At 42.1% G+C, this 14536-nt stretch overlaps 1 protein-coding gene across 1 annotated transcript in view; it reads right to left on the bottom strand.

Annotated features, from left to right (window-relative positions):
- Positions 1-14536, bottom strand: part of PKHD1 (PKHD1 ciliary IPT domain containing fibrocystin/polyductin) — a 235370-nt gene that overhangs the window by 129571 nt on the left and 91263 nt on the right. Inside the window, exons 39-40 of the mRNA XM_023924235.2 lie at positions 2512-2719; positions 1196-1341 (exon numbers count right to left, since the gene is read on the bottom strand). Coding sequence (XP_023780003.2) covers positions 1196-1341; positions 2512-2719 — 354 coding nt within the window. The remainder of the gene's footprint in view (positions 1-1195; positions 1342-2511; positions 2720-14536) is intronic.

The following is a 14536-nucleotide window of genomic DNA, read 5'->3' as shown; positions in this document are numbered from 1 at the left end:
AAGGCCAGGCTGTATGGGGCTTGGGATAGTGGAAGGTATCCCTGCCCAGGGCAGGAGGGTGGAATAAGATGAGCTTTAACTTCCCTTCCAATCCAACCATTCTTGGATTCCATGCTATGACAAAAAATTAAATCATAGGGCTGGGTAAAATTCCTGAAAGACCTTTCCACTGGTGTGAGAGATTCAGACTATGAATGTGTTACTTGGGCTTGTTCAGTGGAAGAGCAGAGGGGATCTCAAATTCCAGCACTGCCTGCTGATGCCCAGTAATGCTCATTTTTCTTTTAAAAAAGGTAAATTAACCACAAAAAAAACACTGCTCACTCCTCTTCTGGTGACTCCTCTGAGAAATCCTCCTATCCTTTAACGCAAATAAAAACCTCAAATGGTTAGTGCGTTTCAGAGCCTGTATTTATGAGTTCCACACCAAATGGACCATAAATCCATGAGTAATATAAGCAGTTGGCTGCTGGATATCAAATGAAGTCTTGTGTCACAGTCTGAAAGCCCAAGGCACTTTTTTTTAAAGGAAACCTTACACCTGGGTAGCCAGATAACTTAACTCTCCTCACATTATAATCACTGCGTCTGATTCTGCTTCCTGAAGAGATGGTGTAAATCAGGAATCCACCTGTCAAACTCCATGGCATTTCATACGGGTGAAACTAAAGGAGAGCTGATGTATTTAACATTTTTTCACCAGTGATACACTATGCATCACCTGTTATTTTTTCCTTGGCAACCCTAAACACTAAACAATGTCTCAATATTTTACACTAAAGCGTACAAACAGCGTTGAGCTGTTTTGTTTTTCCTTCTCCTTAAAGTGACTAAATAGTAAACACAATTAAAAATTTAATATATTATGTACACTGAAACATGTTTTCAGAAGATACTTTCTTTTCTACACCCTTAGGCTCAGGCAAAACTAAAGGGTCTTTCCCAAGATGGCTTGAAACAACAGTGTGAAAATAATACATCTGAGATATTACAATGAAGTGCAGTTCAACTCCCAAGACTTCACACTTCAATGTCAAACAATGTTTGGAAAGACAAACTCTCTTTCCTGGCACTGGAATGTCTCTAAGTTATCCTGGGAAGAAGGAGTTCCAACACACAGCTATGCTGCCACGATGGGAGTTTAACGGAGCAGTTTTCCTCCTCAGTACATTTCTGTGAGTTGACACCTCCTCACCTGCATTTGCACATTGCCTGAGGTGGGACATCCTCTCCAGTGTGACATTTCCTTGAACAACAACCCTTCTGCTGATCAGTGCCACCACAGCACTTGGAGGCAGACCTTGGCCATTGCCCCATCCCTCTCCAACACTGTGGGGGTACCTAACAAAAGAAAAAAATTAGCATCTACACCTGCCAGACTGAGAGAATTACATTTATGATTTCTTGTTATTATGTTTATGACCATAACCTCCCAAATTCAGAGCTGGTTTTAGTCTTTTTCTCAGACGGGACAGTGGCACATCCAGTGCTAGATAGGCTTTTCCTTGTCTGATGTTTGCTTTCATCTTTTTGTTTCACAAGGGCTCAAACCTTCCTTAGATTATGTACATAATATTATATTGTGTTGTGTTATTAAGAAAAGGATTTTCATCCAGAGAGTGGTTGGGCACTAGAACAGGCCCCCCAGGGAAGTTGTTACAGCTCCAAGGCTGACAGAGCTCAAAGGAAGACTTAGACAACACTTCCAGGCACATGGTGAAGATTTTGGAATTTCCCTACGCAGGGCCAAGAACTGGATTCAATGATCCTTGTGTGTCCCTTCCAAATTAGGATGGTCTATGATTCTATGATATTTACAGCAATATATTTCAGCTTTTGAATTTTTTTGAATTCTCTTCCCAAAACATGTTTGGGTGAACCATCAGGACCTTTTTTCTCAAGCCCAAATTATTTCTGGAAATAATACCCTTAAACTTCCTGGACATTGGAATTAGGTTGCCTCTAGACAGATAATAAGACTGGAGATGATAAGAAGTTGTTTTCAGACAGTTCAAGATCTCCAAGCACAGTAGATGAGGAGGGTGTAAGGCAGTGAAATGAACACTCGCTGGAAATATGGAAGCAGATTTCCATAGTGAAAAAATTCACTTTGAGTTATTACTTAAGAAAATCAGTCAAGAAGAGAGGATATTTTTTGACACAAATCATACATTTCTTGTGGAAAAAAATGCACTTTCTCAAGAAATTGACTAGGCAGGAAATTTCTTTGTCATTCCTTTACTGATTCCACTGGACTTTACTGGCCACCAGTGTTTTCTGCTTCAAAGGTTTTCTGAGTTCAAGGGCGTGATACAGAATTTAAGCATTCAGGACTGAACATCTACTACCTTTAGGGGGAGTGAGGAACAGAAATATCACTGGCCACCTCTGTTAAAGGGATTTATATAGTTATTATGTCCCACAGAGAACAGCAAATCCTGACTTTGATCAAATTTTCTCCTTGTTTAGCTCTCTGCTCTATAAAGATCTCCTTGGCTCCCGAAAGGATACCTGAGGGGTGATCTAAGGTGCAGCTCCATGCTGTTCACAGACTGGATAACAGCCACTTCCTCCTGCTGCTCTGCATCTCCAAGACCTGAACTTCCCACCAGGATTTCATCACCAGGTTGCCAATCAACAGGTTCCTGGAGCACTAATCGTGTGTCACTAGCGTTAGCTGATGATTTCAAGTGTGTGAAAACTACTTTGGGCATCCAGCCTGAAAAGAACAAGCAAAAAAAGTTGAAAAGCAAGACAGTCAACTTAAAACAATCAAACAAACAAAGAGTAGCAGTATGCTCCTGGTTCAAGGCCAGGTTGGACAGGGAAGGTGTCCCTGTCAATCACAGGGGTCAAAATGAGCTGGTTTTTAAGGTTCCTTCCAACAAAAACCATCCAATAATTCCATAATTCTATGAAACCTGTGTATAACAAGCCCCAACAATGAAAAATCTTGCCCTGTAACCCTCCTTTCTTCACTTAACAAAGTTTGCTTTAACTTTTGACATTTCCTTATCCCTCTCAGGCTTTGGAACAGATTGGTCCAGTGAGGTCCAACACTGAACGCCATCAATGGAGAGTGTGTACATCACACACCCACCTTTAGAATACTTTTCCTTCCCTCCCTTGCAATAGATCATCATTTACCTTTAGCCCACAGCAAGTTCCTGTCCTCCCTGGTCACACTGCAGGACAGTAATAATAGCAGAAATCACTGAGTGTAGAGGTTACACCCAATAAATCATTTTCAAATTAAGCAAACTTCTCTGTCCATATCCTGTTTCACTTTCTCACTCCTTATACTCCAGTGTCTTCATTACTTATATTCTTGTGACCCAACTATTTCCTTAATGAAGATGGAAATAAGAAGTAGCACCTCCAAGGCAATGAATTCACAGCAGAATCACAGAAAGATCAAATCTTTATACTCTTTTATCTTGAAGTACATGTGAGTACCCACTCTGTGTGTCAATGATGGGCATCTAAACCTGACATACTTCTGTATTATTATATTTTCTTAAATCAAACTCGAAATTTTTCCACTTCTAGTTATGACAATCTCCCAGACATCCTTCATTTAAGGTATTTCAGTTCATGTTACAAATGGTTTTGTAAGGAATCCAACAGATCTCCTCCTGTTCAGCTCTGCCCTGTGAGGCACATCTGGAGTGTTGTGTCCAGTTCTGGGCTCCTCAGGACAGGAGAGACCTGGAGCTCCTGGAATGGGTCCCCAAGTGACAAAGATGATGGAGGGACTGGAGCATCTCCCTGCCCAGGAAAGGCTGAGGGGGCTGGGGCTGTTCAGCCTCGAGGGGAGCCCCAGCTGAGAGGGAACCTCATCCCTGGCTGTCCCTGTGAGCAGGGAGGGCTCAGAGCAGGGCCCAGGCTCTGCTCCATGGGGATCCAGCAATGGCACCAGAGGAACGGGCAGGGATTGATCCCAGCAAGTTCCACCTGAACAGGAGGCACAACTTCTTCCCAGTGCAGTGACCGAGCCCTGAGCAGATTGTCCAGAGAGGGAGTGGAGTCTCCTCACTGGGGATATTCCAGAACTGTCTGGGCACAATCCCTGTGCTCTGGGATGGCCCTGATGGAGCAGACAAGTTGGACTAGGTGTGCTTCCTTCCAGCCTGACCCATGCTGGGACTCTGTGAAGCCAATGCAGAAGCTGAAATGCAGTTGGACACACAGGACACTGTGGATGCTAAAGGGTCCAGACTGGAATGACTCTGTAGTATCCCCCAGAACATGTGGACCCTGTATCCTCAGCACATACATCACTCACCCCACAGTTCTGCTTCTATAGGGCCACACTGTTTTCTAATGCAGGCACAGCCAAAAGCCACCTTCCACCCTTCACAGGCACAGACATCAAAAACCACATCCTCCACACAACTCAAAAACCCCTCTTAATATCATCCTATGTGCATCCTTTTACCAGCAGCACTCTCTTCATCTTTACTCATTTACCTTCTTCCACTGAGCCATTCTCATGAATTTCTAGGACTGACATAAAAGCCAACGACTGCCAGCAGCCATCTGCATGTGGAGCACAGCACAATCTCTCTCCAGCTCTGGACATTTTGTTTACAGTGTTGATTTGTGTGCCTGTGCTAATGTGTGTTCTCGTGCATCTGTGTCCAGACACACAAGTGACCCCTGTGGAGTTCATCTGTCACACACACTCTGCAGCAGCACTGCTGGGCAGCAGCTCTTGTCACTAAGGAGTGGGAAACACCATTCTGCATTCAAAACATGCTCCAAAGAAAAAGGCTTTTTACTGGCTTTTTTCAAGCTCTGACTCAAATTTTTTTAAGGAAAATGTTCTCAATTGTTTGTGTGCTTTTTCTTCTAAAAGAATATATTCAAGGCATCCAAACATTCCTTCATTTCCTTTATTTCCTTTTTCTTGTTTTCACCTCTTACTGTGTTCAGCTACCTGCCTCCCATTCCACAGTTTGTTGCACCTGATCTAGGTGGGGTGGGATATTTTTCTGCATGTTCAAAATTTACTTCCATTTTACAATATATTCAGTATATTTTTGTTAGGGAAAACCAAACCAACCAACCAAACAGGTCTAGTAGATTCCACTTTCCTAGAATCATAAAATCATTAAAATTTAAAAAAGACCTGTGAAAACATCAGGTCCAACCATTAACTCAGCTCTTCCATGTCTACCACCAAACCATGTCCCTAAGCAACACATTTATCCATTTCCTTTCTTTCCATTTATATTCCCACATACAACACCTCCAGGTCAGAATCTTCTCTATTTCCAGCAGCACAAATAACACACAAGATATGGTCAGTGACACCTTTCTGGTGTCAATGAGGGACCATAACTGAAGCTTCTTTGCCCTAATTTTAATATATTCCTCTTGAAAACAAACTCTAGCTTGGATAAAACATGCAAAGTTCATAAAATAACCTTCAATGCCTGGTTTTGGGCTGTGCAACAGGTAAATAAATTACCTGTTTGAGGGGAAAATGTTTCAAAGACCAACAGCTGTGGTGTATTTAAATTATTTCTTCCCCCAAAATGTACTGCGAGAAGAAACACTCCAAATGCTGAAAAATAGATGAATCTGTATAACTCCTCAATTATTGAACTCATTTTTAATAATTAACTAACCACGAGTTGGAAAAAAACCAACAAACCCACATCTTGAAAACTAAAGCAGAAGTGACTTCATGTCCAAGGTACAGGACAGAACCTTCAGACAAAAAAAGCTGTTTCAGGCCATACAAGAATTGAACACTTTATTAAAACACTTTTCTAAATGACTTAACAGAACACCCTTAAATATGGAGCAGAGCAAAATGGTGCAGTCTAGAAATGCAAGGGACTTAAAAATTAATTCCAAATGAATTAATCACAGATCTTAAAATCATTAACATCTTGGCATCAGGACTCTGGTTATGCATTCTGTTAGAAGCCTAATGTGAAGTTGCAGTCTTGTATGGACTCAGTAAAATTATTAAGACTGAGACAATTCTGATGTGTCCAATGCCACTCTTGAGAAAAAACAACATAAATTTTATTTCTTATGGCTTCCAACACAAAACATTTCATGAATCTATGTGGGATGATATTTCACTTATCTATCTGGTTTCACCCAGTCCTAAAGCAGTGTTAGGATACCAACAGCTACAGATGGACTAAAAGAAATGGCTTTAAACCATGAGAGGAGTGGTTTAGATTAGATGTTAGGAAGAAATTCTCAAGTCAGAGGGTGGGGAGGCCCTGCACAGGTTGCCCAGAGAAGCTGTGGCTGCCCCATCTCTGGAAGTGTCCAAGAACAGGTTGGACAGGGCTTGAAGCAACCTGGGATAGTGGAAGGTGTCACCTGAGTCACCCCCAGCTCTCTGCCAGGACACCTTGAGGTACTGATATCTCTGTTATTTTTATTACCAGTCCCCCTCTCCAGGGAACAACTTTCCAGAAAATGACTCTCCTTTTAACTGAGACTGATCCATTAAATTCCAGCCTGTCTTCAGCCTTCAACAATCACAGCCTCCCCACTTCTCTTCCTGCTGAAAGGAACTTCTGCCTTTCATACATTTCTATTTGGTTACATGAATTCCACCTTAAATCTAAGGGGGGTCTAAGAGTTTATGTGACAAGATGAAAAGTTCCTTTCATGCAAGACAGATGTCCCTGACCTGAAAACCAGACTTTTTGGAGTAGATGTTGTTACCTAACTTTAGAAACCCTGGGAACCTCCTAACCAAGCCTGACAGCAAGCAGTGTGAGTCACATCCAGAGTCAGGAAGAGATGGAGAACAGGGTTTACTCACAGCACTGTTGGTACAAAAGGATTCTTTTAATGGGTTTTAAGGGAATTGATTCCAGTCCTAAGCCTGCCATGGGTCTGTGTGTCTTTCTCCCAAAAGCTGTTCAAATGTTTCTTAAAAACTTCCTTATTTGTCATGGGGCAGCAGGCTTTGAACCCTTCTCTGACACCCAGGACCCTGCTGAATCTCATCTTCGCTCCTATTTACTACAAATTAATTAACTCACTTGTGAACACGCAGTTGTTTGTGGTGTTGACAAACTGTAAAGCTCTTTTACCCCTTCTGACTGTTTATTGGCATTTTAAAGTTGAGGTAATGAGATCCCTTTATTCCACAAAAGGAATTTATGAGAACTGCAGGGCTCAGACACAAAATCTACTTACTGGGAATGTACAAATTACACTGCAGATAATCTGTCAATCTGTTGTAGCTATACTGTAAATCTTTAGTGTAAATGGGAATAAGAGCTTTCAATTTCCAGGAACAAAGTGAAAAGAAAGCTGCTTTCCTACCCTACAAATAAAAAAAAAAAAAAAAAAAAAAAGAAAGGAAAAACAAAACAAAACAGAATACCCTTCCCTGCAAAAACTTTTCAAGAAAAGTTAATAACATAATAATATAATTCAATGGATTAGAACTGTTTTTATTTTTTTAAAGAATATAGAAAAACCTCCCACCTATGGTAGAGAGTTGAAACTGGAAGACCCTTAAGGTCTCTTCCAGCCCCAACCATTCTGTGACTCTATGATTGTCTCTGGTAATAAAATACAACACACTTTCCTGCAGAATTTTAGGTGTCAGACTATTTTAGGAATATAGTTTCCTCTCCTTTGTCATACTCCCTTATTATTATTCCCTTTTCCTGGCCCAAAATGCACTTTCTAATCAAATTTAGCTTGGCCATTCCTAACATTTTCAAATTTCCAAGTGATAACTGGCAGTACAGCCATTGGAAACTGGTGCTTCAGGAAAAACATGAGTTTTTTAAAATATGTTTTTAGATCCATGACAAAGATGTTGCTTCAGTTAATAAAACAAACCATAAAAATAATAATGGATAAAATTCTTTAAGTGAAAAGGAAGAGAAAATCTTTTCCAGAAATCCTCTTTAGTCAGGATAGCACAGAGATGTTCTGCTACAGCTCTCTGTGGCCAAATGGATCTTCAAGTGACAGATCCTTAATTAAGGACTAGGAAAAATATTTTATGAACCTGGATTTTATAATTTTTTTTTTTGGAAATGTCACAGTTATCTCAGATCTTGCAGTGACTAGTCCAGTCACTGACCATAAAGGGTAGGGAATAAAAAAAGGAGACTAAAAGCTGCTTTCAAATGTGTTAAAAAACATTTGCTTGAACTGTGAGCTGTCAACCCTCTGGACTTGAACAATTCCAGCTATTTTTGCTCTCTGTTAATTCCAGTCCTAGGTATATTCCCTAAGCATTTGCATGTTTTAGCTTGTTTTGCAGCGAGAGGAGTTTGTTAGGGGTTTTTTGTTGTTGATTTTTTACCAGCTGCACATCTTAGAAAGACAGGGATATCTCTGCCTGAAGCTGGGAGCTGCCTTCCCACCCCCGTGCAGTCCTGCAGGACTCAGTGCTGTGTGTGGGCAGCTCCTGGGGAGATGCAGAGCAGCTTTCCTGCCACCTCCTGCCACAGCCACTGCACTGAGCTCTTCATCCCCGCCCCGAGGTGGAACAGAAGGTCCTTCCTGATTTATAACTAAACCCTTAGGACACCCAAGAGTTTATCAGCTCCATGACAAGAAGCTGCAGCAGGACCACACTGGGTATTTCAGGTGGGCTCAAATCCTAGTTTGGAATCAGAGAATGGTTTGGGCTGGAGGGGACCTCTAAAGTGATCTACTCCAGCTCCCTCCTCCTGTTGAAGGAGCAGGAGCACCAGCAGGATCAGGTTGCTCAGAGCCCCGTCCAACCTGATCTCAAATCTTCTCTCAGTGATCAAAAATAAAAAGTCTGACCTCATCTGGACAAGAGGACAAACTGAATAATTTGCATTTTCTCCAATAGGAAACATCCTTGAAAGTAACCTAGTCCTGCTGAAAGTTCCTATTCATGAAACTGCAGTTTTCACTTGAAGAATTTCTGCCTCAGTATCTCTCAACAGCACCCTGGAGAAAGCAAGGATTATCATGTCTTTTCCTGGAAGTGTTCCAGGTGAGGTTGGATGGAGCTTGGAGCAACCTGATCTGGTGGAAAATGTCTCTGCCATGTCAGGGTTTTGGAATGAAATGAGTTTAAGGACCCTTCCAACACAAACCATCCTGTGGTTCTAGGATCTTACTGAGGGTGGGACGGGCTTTGTGATTAAACAGATCTATAGAAACTCTCATTATTGGCCATTTCTGACAATTTACATTGCAGAAAATGTACCTTCCCTGCATGCTGCCCCTTAAAAGCACAGATTTCCCTTTAATCAGAGATCCTGGAGTCACTTTGCTAAGTCACATGAGTCCCGAAAACCAGGGGAAAGAAATTCCTGTAATGTCATTGCATAAACCAAAATCCACGCTCCACACCTGGGACGAGCTCACAACCAGAGATGCCAGGGAGGAAAAGGCCTTTAGACAGAGCCCAGGAGCAAAGAGCTGCAGCCCTGGCAGCCAAGGACAGGGGTCCTGCAGGGAGCTGCAGACTGCTGGTGACACTTTGTGCCATTGCCAGTTCATCTCCAGTGCTGCTGTGGAACGAGACAGGGAACACCTCCCTGCAGGAGTGGGAATGTGGGCAGCACAACCATTGCCAGGCTAAGATCAGCTTCCTGCATCCCCAAAATGTGATGGAAGAGAGGAAAAGAGAGGGTGAGCCCAAAGGGAGGGTCCCTGCCTGGCTCGGCCTGCAGCTCTGTGGGAAGCCAGGGCTGGGTGCAGATCTCTCAGTTTGCCAAACTTCACAGAACCACAGAATCACTCAGGTTGGAAAAGACCTTCAAGGCTGAATCCAGCCTGTGACCAATCCCTGCCTTGTCAAGTAAACAGGAGCACTGAGTGCCATGTCCAGTTGTATCTTGAACACCTCCACCACCTTCCTGGGAGGCCCAAACTTCTCAGCCTTTCTCCTGTTTAGGGTCTAAATTAACCCTGAATTTGCTGTTGGGTGTTCTCTTCCTCCAGCCAACAACCTGGGCTTGGTTGGCACCAGAATTGGAAGTAGCATTTTGACGTTATATTTGAAAGCTTGAAGGAGGAAATTATTTAATATATAATATGCCTCCACATTTGTAACAACCCACAGACCTGCCCCCTGTCAGGAATCATAAGATAATATATTAGTTATGGTCTATTTATATATTCTATTCTATTCTATTCTATTCTATTCTATTCTATTCTATTCTATTCTATTCTATTCTAGTGTATAGTGTATATTGTATTATATTGTATTATTATCTTTACTACCTATATTATATTTATCTTTATTATATAATGTATATTAGCATCCATCGCTCTATCCCCTTTGCAGCATGTTTTTCTTATTAAGATCAGCACCAGCAAATCAACTGATTTAAACTTAAATCAAAGATAGTAGATGCATTTCTGTTAGAAAGAAGGGCAAACTGTGAAAGACACAGCAGCCTGCCCTGAACCCAGCTCTTTTTTTTTGTCCCCCATCTGCTAGGTCTTTAAAATCTAATGGTCATCTTATATTTGTGAATAAGAAAGTGAAGGCACAAGTCATTGTACATTAGTTACTCCATGGGAAGTGCCTAAGTGCAGTTTCTTACCCCTGGTGAACACGAGGGGATTCAAGGCAGCTCAGCCTTCTGTTCCAGAGCCATCTGCTTTAATGCATCATGTTAAAGTCAAGGTCTTGGAAAGGAAAAACACTGTCACAGGAGGCAAAAAGACTCCTGCAACCCCCACACAGAATAGCTGGCACCGAAGGAAAACCAACCTATGGAAGCAAGCTCAGGAAATCAGGAATTTCAGGTAGTGAAAAATAACATTTACTGAATAGATACATTTCAGTAGAGTAAAAAAACATCTTTTCTCTAACAGATCTCTGCACCCTATCTTGAATCCCTCTGCTACAGATTTTTTTTTTTCCCTATTTTTTTCCCCTGGGAAGCTTTTCTTTTTAATATGTGAGTAAAGCAGAACAAATTCTCTCATGTTGTCTATGATCTCAATCTCAAGCTCAGCACAGATACATAACACTGCCTAATGGAGGCAAAGCAAGAGGCGTTTGATTAAATGTTTGATCTCTGGAGGAATTCACAGGCTCTGTAGAGCACAGTGCACAGCTCACAAATATTTTGTGTTTTATTATTGATTAAAAGCAATTAAAATTAATAATTGGTTCAACTGATAAAAAATACTTTTTTTTTTTTTTTTTCCTGAGCTAACCCTGAAAAAGTATCAGATTGCTTTGGCTGCAGAGAAATCTGGGATAGAAGTCATGCAGATTTCCCTCTAAAATGTAATTTTCAATGTAATTGCAAATGCAGGGACATTCTTTGTAGCAGGACTAGCCATGATTTTAGAGCATTGAAGTGACTGCTGACATCTCTGAATTATCCTGGTTATAAATAAATAAGTTAATAAACCAAAATTATCAGGACATTGTTTTTTATTCACCACACACCTTTCATAGTTTGGACAAGGTGATTGTTTTGAATCTCAAGTGTAACATCTTTCATCCAACTGAGGGGATATATATTATTAGTCAAAATTCAGGGGCAGGCTCACAGAATTACAGAATCACAGGAGGTTTTGTGTTGGAAGAGACCTTAAAAATCATTCAGTACCGTCCCCCTGCCATGGGAGGGACATCTTCCACTAGAATAGGTTGCTCACAGCTCATGTTCTTTCCCACCAGAGTGCTGACACAAAGTTTTATATAAATGCCAGACACAACTGCTGGTCTTTTATGGGAAGAGACAAAGTTTGTTTCAAGAGGACACAATGGAATAATGAGATCAGTTACTCAGGACTGTTGAAAATGGAAAAGAGCTTTAAATTTTTTCAGTGTGTGGCAACATCTCTGCTCTGGAGCCAGGCTGGGAGAGCTGGGGGTGTTCTTGAGAAGAGAAAGCTCTAGGGAGAACTTAGAGACCCTTCCAGTGCCTATAGGGGCTCCAGGAGAGCTGGAGAGGGACTTTAAACAAGGGCTTGGAAGGACAGAACAAGAATAAACAGTCTTTAGCTGAAGGAGGGTGGATTTAGATGGGATATGGGGAAGAAACTCTTCCCTATGTGGTTAGGGAGGCCCTGGCACAGGGTGCCCAGAGAAGCTGTGGCTGCCCCTGGATCCCTGGAAGTGTCCAAGGCCAGGTTGGACAGGGCTTAGAGAAACCTGGGATAGTGAAAGATGTCCCTGCCCATGGCAAGGGGTGGAACTGGATGATTTTCAAGGTCTCTTCCAACCCAAACCATTTTGGGATTTGGTGATAAGAGTGTTAGGACCATAAGATCAGCTGTCACAAGGACAGGCTGGGTGTTCTTTCTTCTGATGCAGCATCCCCACTCTGCACCAGTTCCTGCCCCACTCAACATCCAGAACAAAAACTGCTTTCTCCACTTTCCCTGGGAAGGACAAAGGCACAAGAACAGCCAAGGCCACCACGCTGAACTTCTCTCCCGAAGCTTGTCAAGAGAGTTTCTCAGGGAATAGAGCGCGAATGGAGCTGGAGACAGTGATAAATTTCCCTTCTGAACAATCAATAAAACTCTCAGCCCCTCTCAGGCCCCTACTGCAGATGCAAGGGCCATAATTACATTGTCAAAAAGTGGAGTTGCCCTGGCTGACTGAAAGCCCCTCTCAAAGTGACGGGTGATTGACAGGCAGTTTATGGGTGGCACGCTCTGACTGGCAGGGGACTTGGCTAAAGCCAAAGGCAACGCTGAAATTTCCCAGTCTGCTACAACTACCGGAGCAAAGGACTGCCACTCATGAGGGAATTGTGGGAAACCCTTAGTCATATTAACATATCAAAGTGAGGAGCTGACAGCGCTTACTAAACAATCTCAACTCAACCAGAGCTGCAGAGCATCCCCCCAACATTCCCAGCCCGAAAGAGAAAAGGAATTAAAATGTGCTCGGTCCTGTCTTTGCCAAGACAGCCAAGAATTTGGAAACCTGCTTATTTAATGATTTTGATCTGAGATAACATATATACTCGTGTATATAAATGTATCTCACAAGTGTGTATTGCAGAGCATGTCAGCTTCCTTCACACATATAAATATATATATGAAAGGGGCTGTCATGCTCCACAATTTGTTCTATACCACAGACCAGACTGATGCTAAATTGAAGACAGAACAGCAGATTCTTTTTTTCCCTGTGAGCAATATGAACCCAGTAAAAGACCCCACTTCTTTCTGTCATGTTTTCTAGCAGGCTTCTACTGCTTCGACGTTAAATTGTGGATTACATGGTTTGAATGAACAATAATTGCAGCCATGCACTGGGGCTGCGTGTTTGCAGAGCTTAAAAGTGACTTCATAGCTACTCTGGATCTGTTGAATAAAAAATTGGTAATTCTTGAGTAAGAATTGGTTTTGAATAATAATAAAAGAATAAAAGTGGGTGTTGTTCAGCCTGAAGAATTGAAGGATCCAGGGAGACCTCAGACCCCCTTCCAGTGCCTAAAAAGGCTCCAGGAAAGTTGAAGAGGGACTTTGGACAAGGGCCTGGAGGAACAGGACCAGGAAAATGGTTTCAAACTGACAGAGGGCAGAGTTAGATGGGATATTGGGAAGAATTTCTTCCCTGTGAGGGTTGTGAGGCCCTGCACAGGGTGCCCAGAGAAGTTGAAGCTTCCCCACCCTGGAATTGTCCAAGGACAGTTTGGATGAGACCCTGAGCAACCTGGGAGAGTGGAATGCCCATGGAATGGGGGTGGACTAAATTGTCTTTAACATTCCTTCCGACACAAGCCTTCCAGTAATCCAATAATTTATAAAAAATTGAAACCATAAGTTTTTTCCACTAAGGGTCAAGCCCCTTTTGACTCTGTGTATCTCCATCCAGGTAATACTTGGATTGTAGACCTCATCCTCTTGTCTTTCTAGGGAATGAAGACTCACTGAGAGCTATAGCACTGAGTAAAATGGATGAATTATCATTGAGAAAAGACTCAAAGGTACTGATGTGGACGCCTGTGTTCACATTGTCAAGGTCAGACTGCAAAATGTGCTCTGCCCTGTTTGTCTTCAATTTTGTGGGTGATGGAGTCACCAAGGCAGAGTTGATGTAGGCTTGGAATGGAAAGCAGAAGCAGCTCAGGGGGCACAGCTGCCAGGAGTTGCTACTGGCTTTTCCTACATTGATAGAAAATAAAAAGTGCAGAAAAGTGAAGGCTCATGCTGTAAAATGCTGACAATCTAAGGAAAAAATCCTGGCTTACAGGGGTCAAAACAAGAATAGAAGGACACTTTAAAGTGGCAGAAGACTCAGAAAGTGAAGCAGAAAAGTCTTTTATGAGGCAAATTCAAATCTCAATACTTTTCTTTAAAAAGAAAACAACAAAATAAAGGATTATTAACCAAATTAATCCCCTGGAAAAAGCCTTTAAGGAAAAAGCTGGTTTCTGTCTCCCTTGACATCCTCAAAGACCAAGCCTTTCTGGAAGGCAAGCTTTAATCTAAGGGGAATTACTGAGCTCAGGGCTGGGATAACTGTGTGAAACTCAATGGCCAGTAACAGTCAATTCAGCCAAGATGCTCTAATAGTCCTCCTTCACAGAGATCCTCCAGGAAATGGGCTAGAAACGCTCTG

This window comes from Cyanistes caeruleus, chromosome 2 (assembly GCF_971803275.1).
Source record: "Cyanistes caeruleus chromosome 2, bCyaCae1.hap1.1, whole genome shotgun sequence".
In the NCBI taxonomy this organism is placed as follows: Eukaryota; Metazoa; Chordata; class Aves; order Passeriformes; family Paridae; genus Cyanistes; species Cyanistes caeruleus.
The sequence above is the reverse complement of the archived record's forward strand: the minus strand, read 5'-3'. Positions and strand labels throughout refer to the sequence as shown.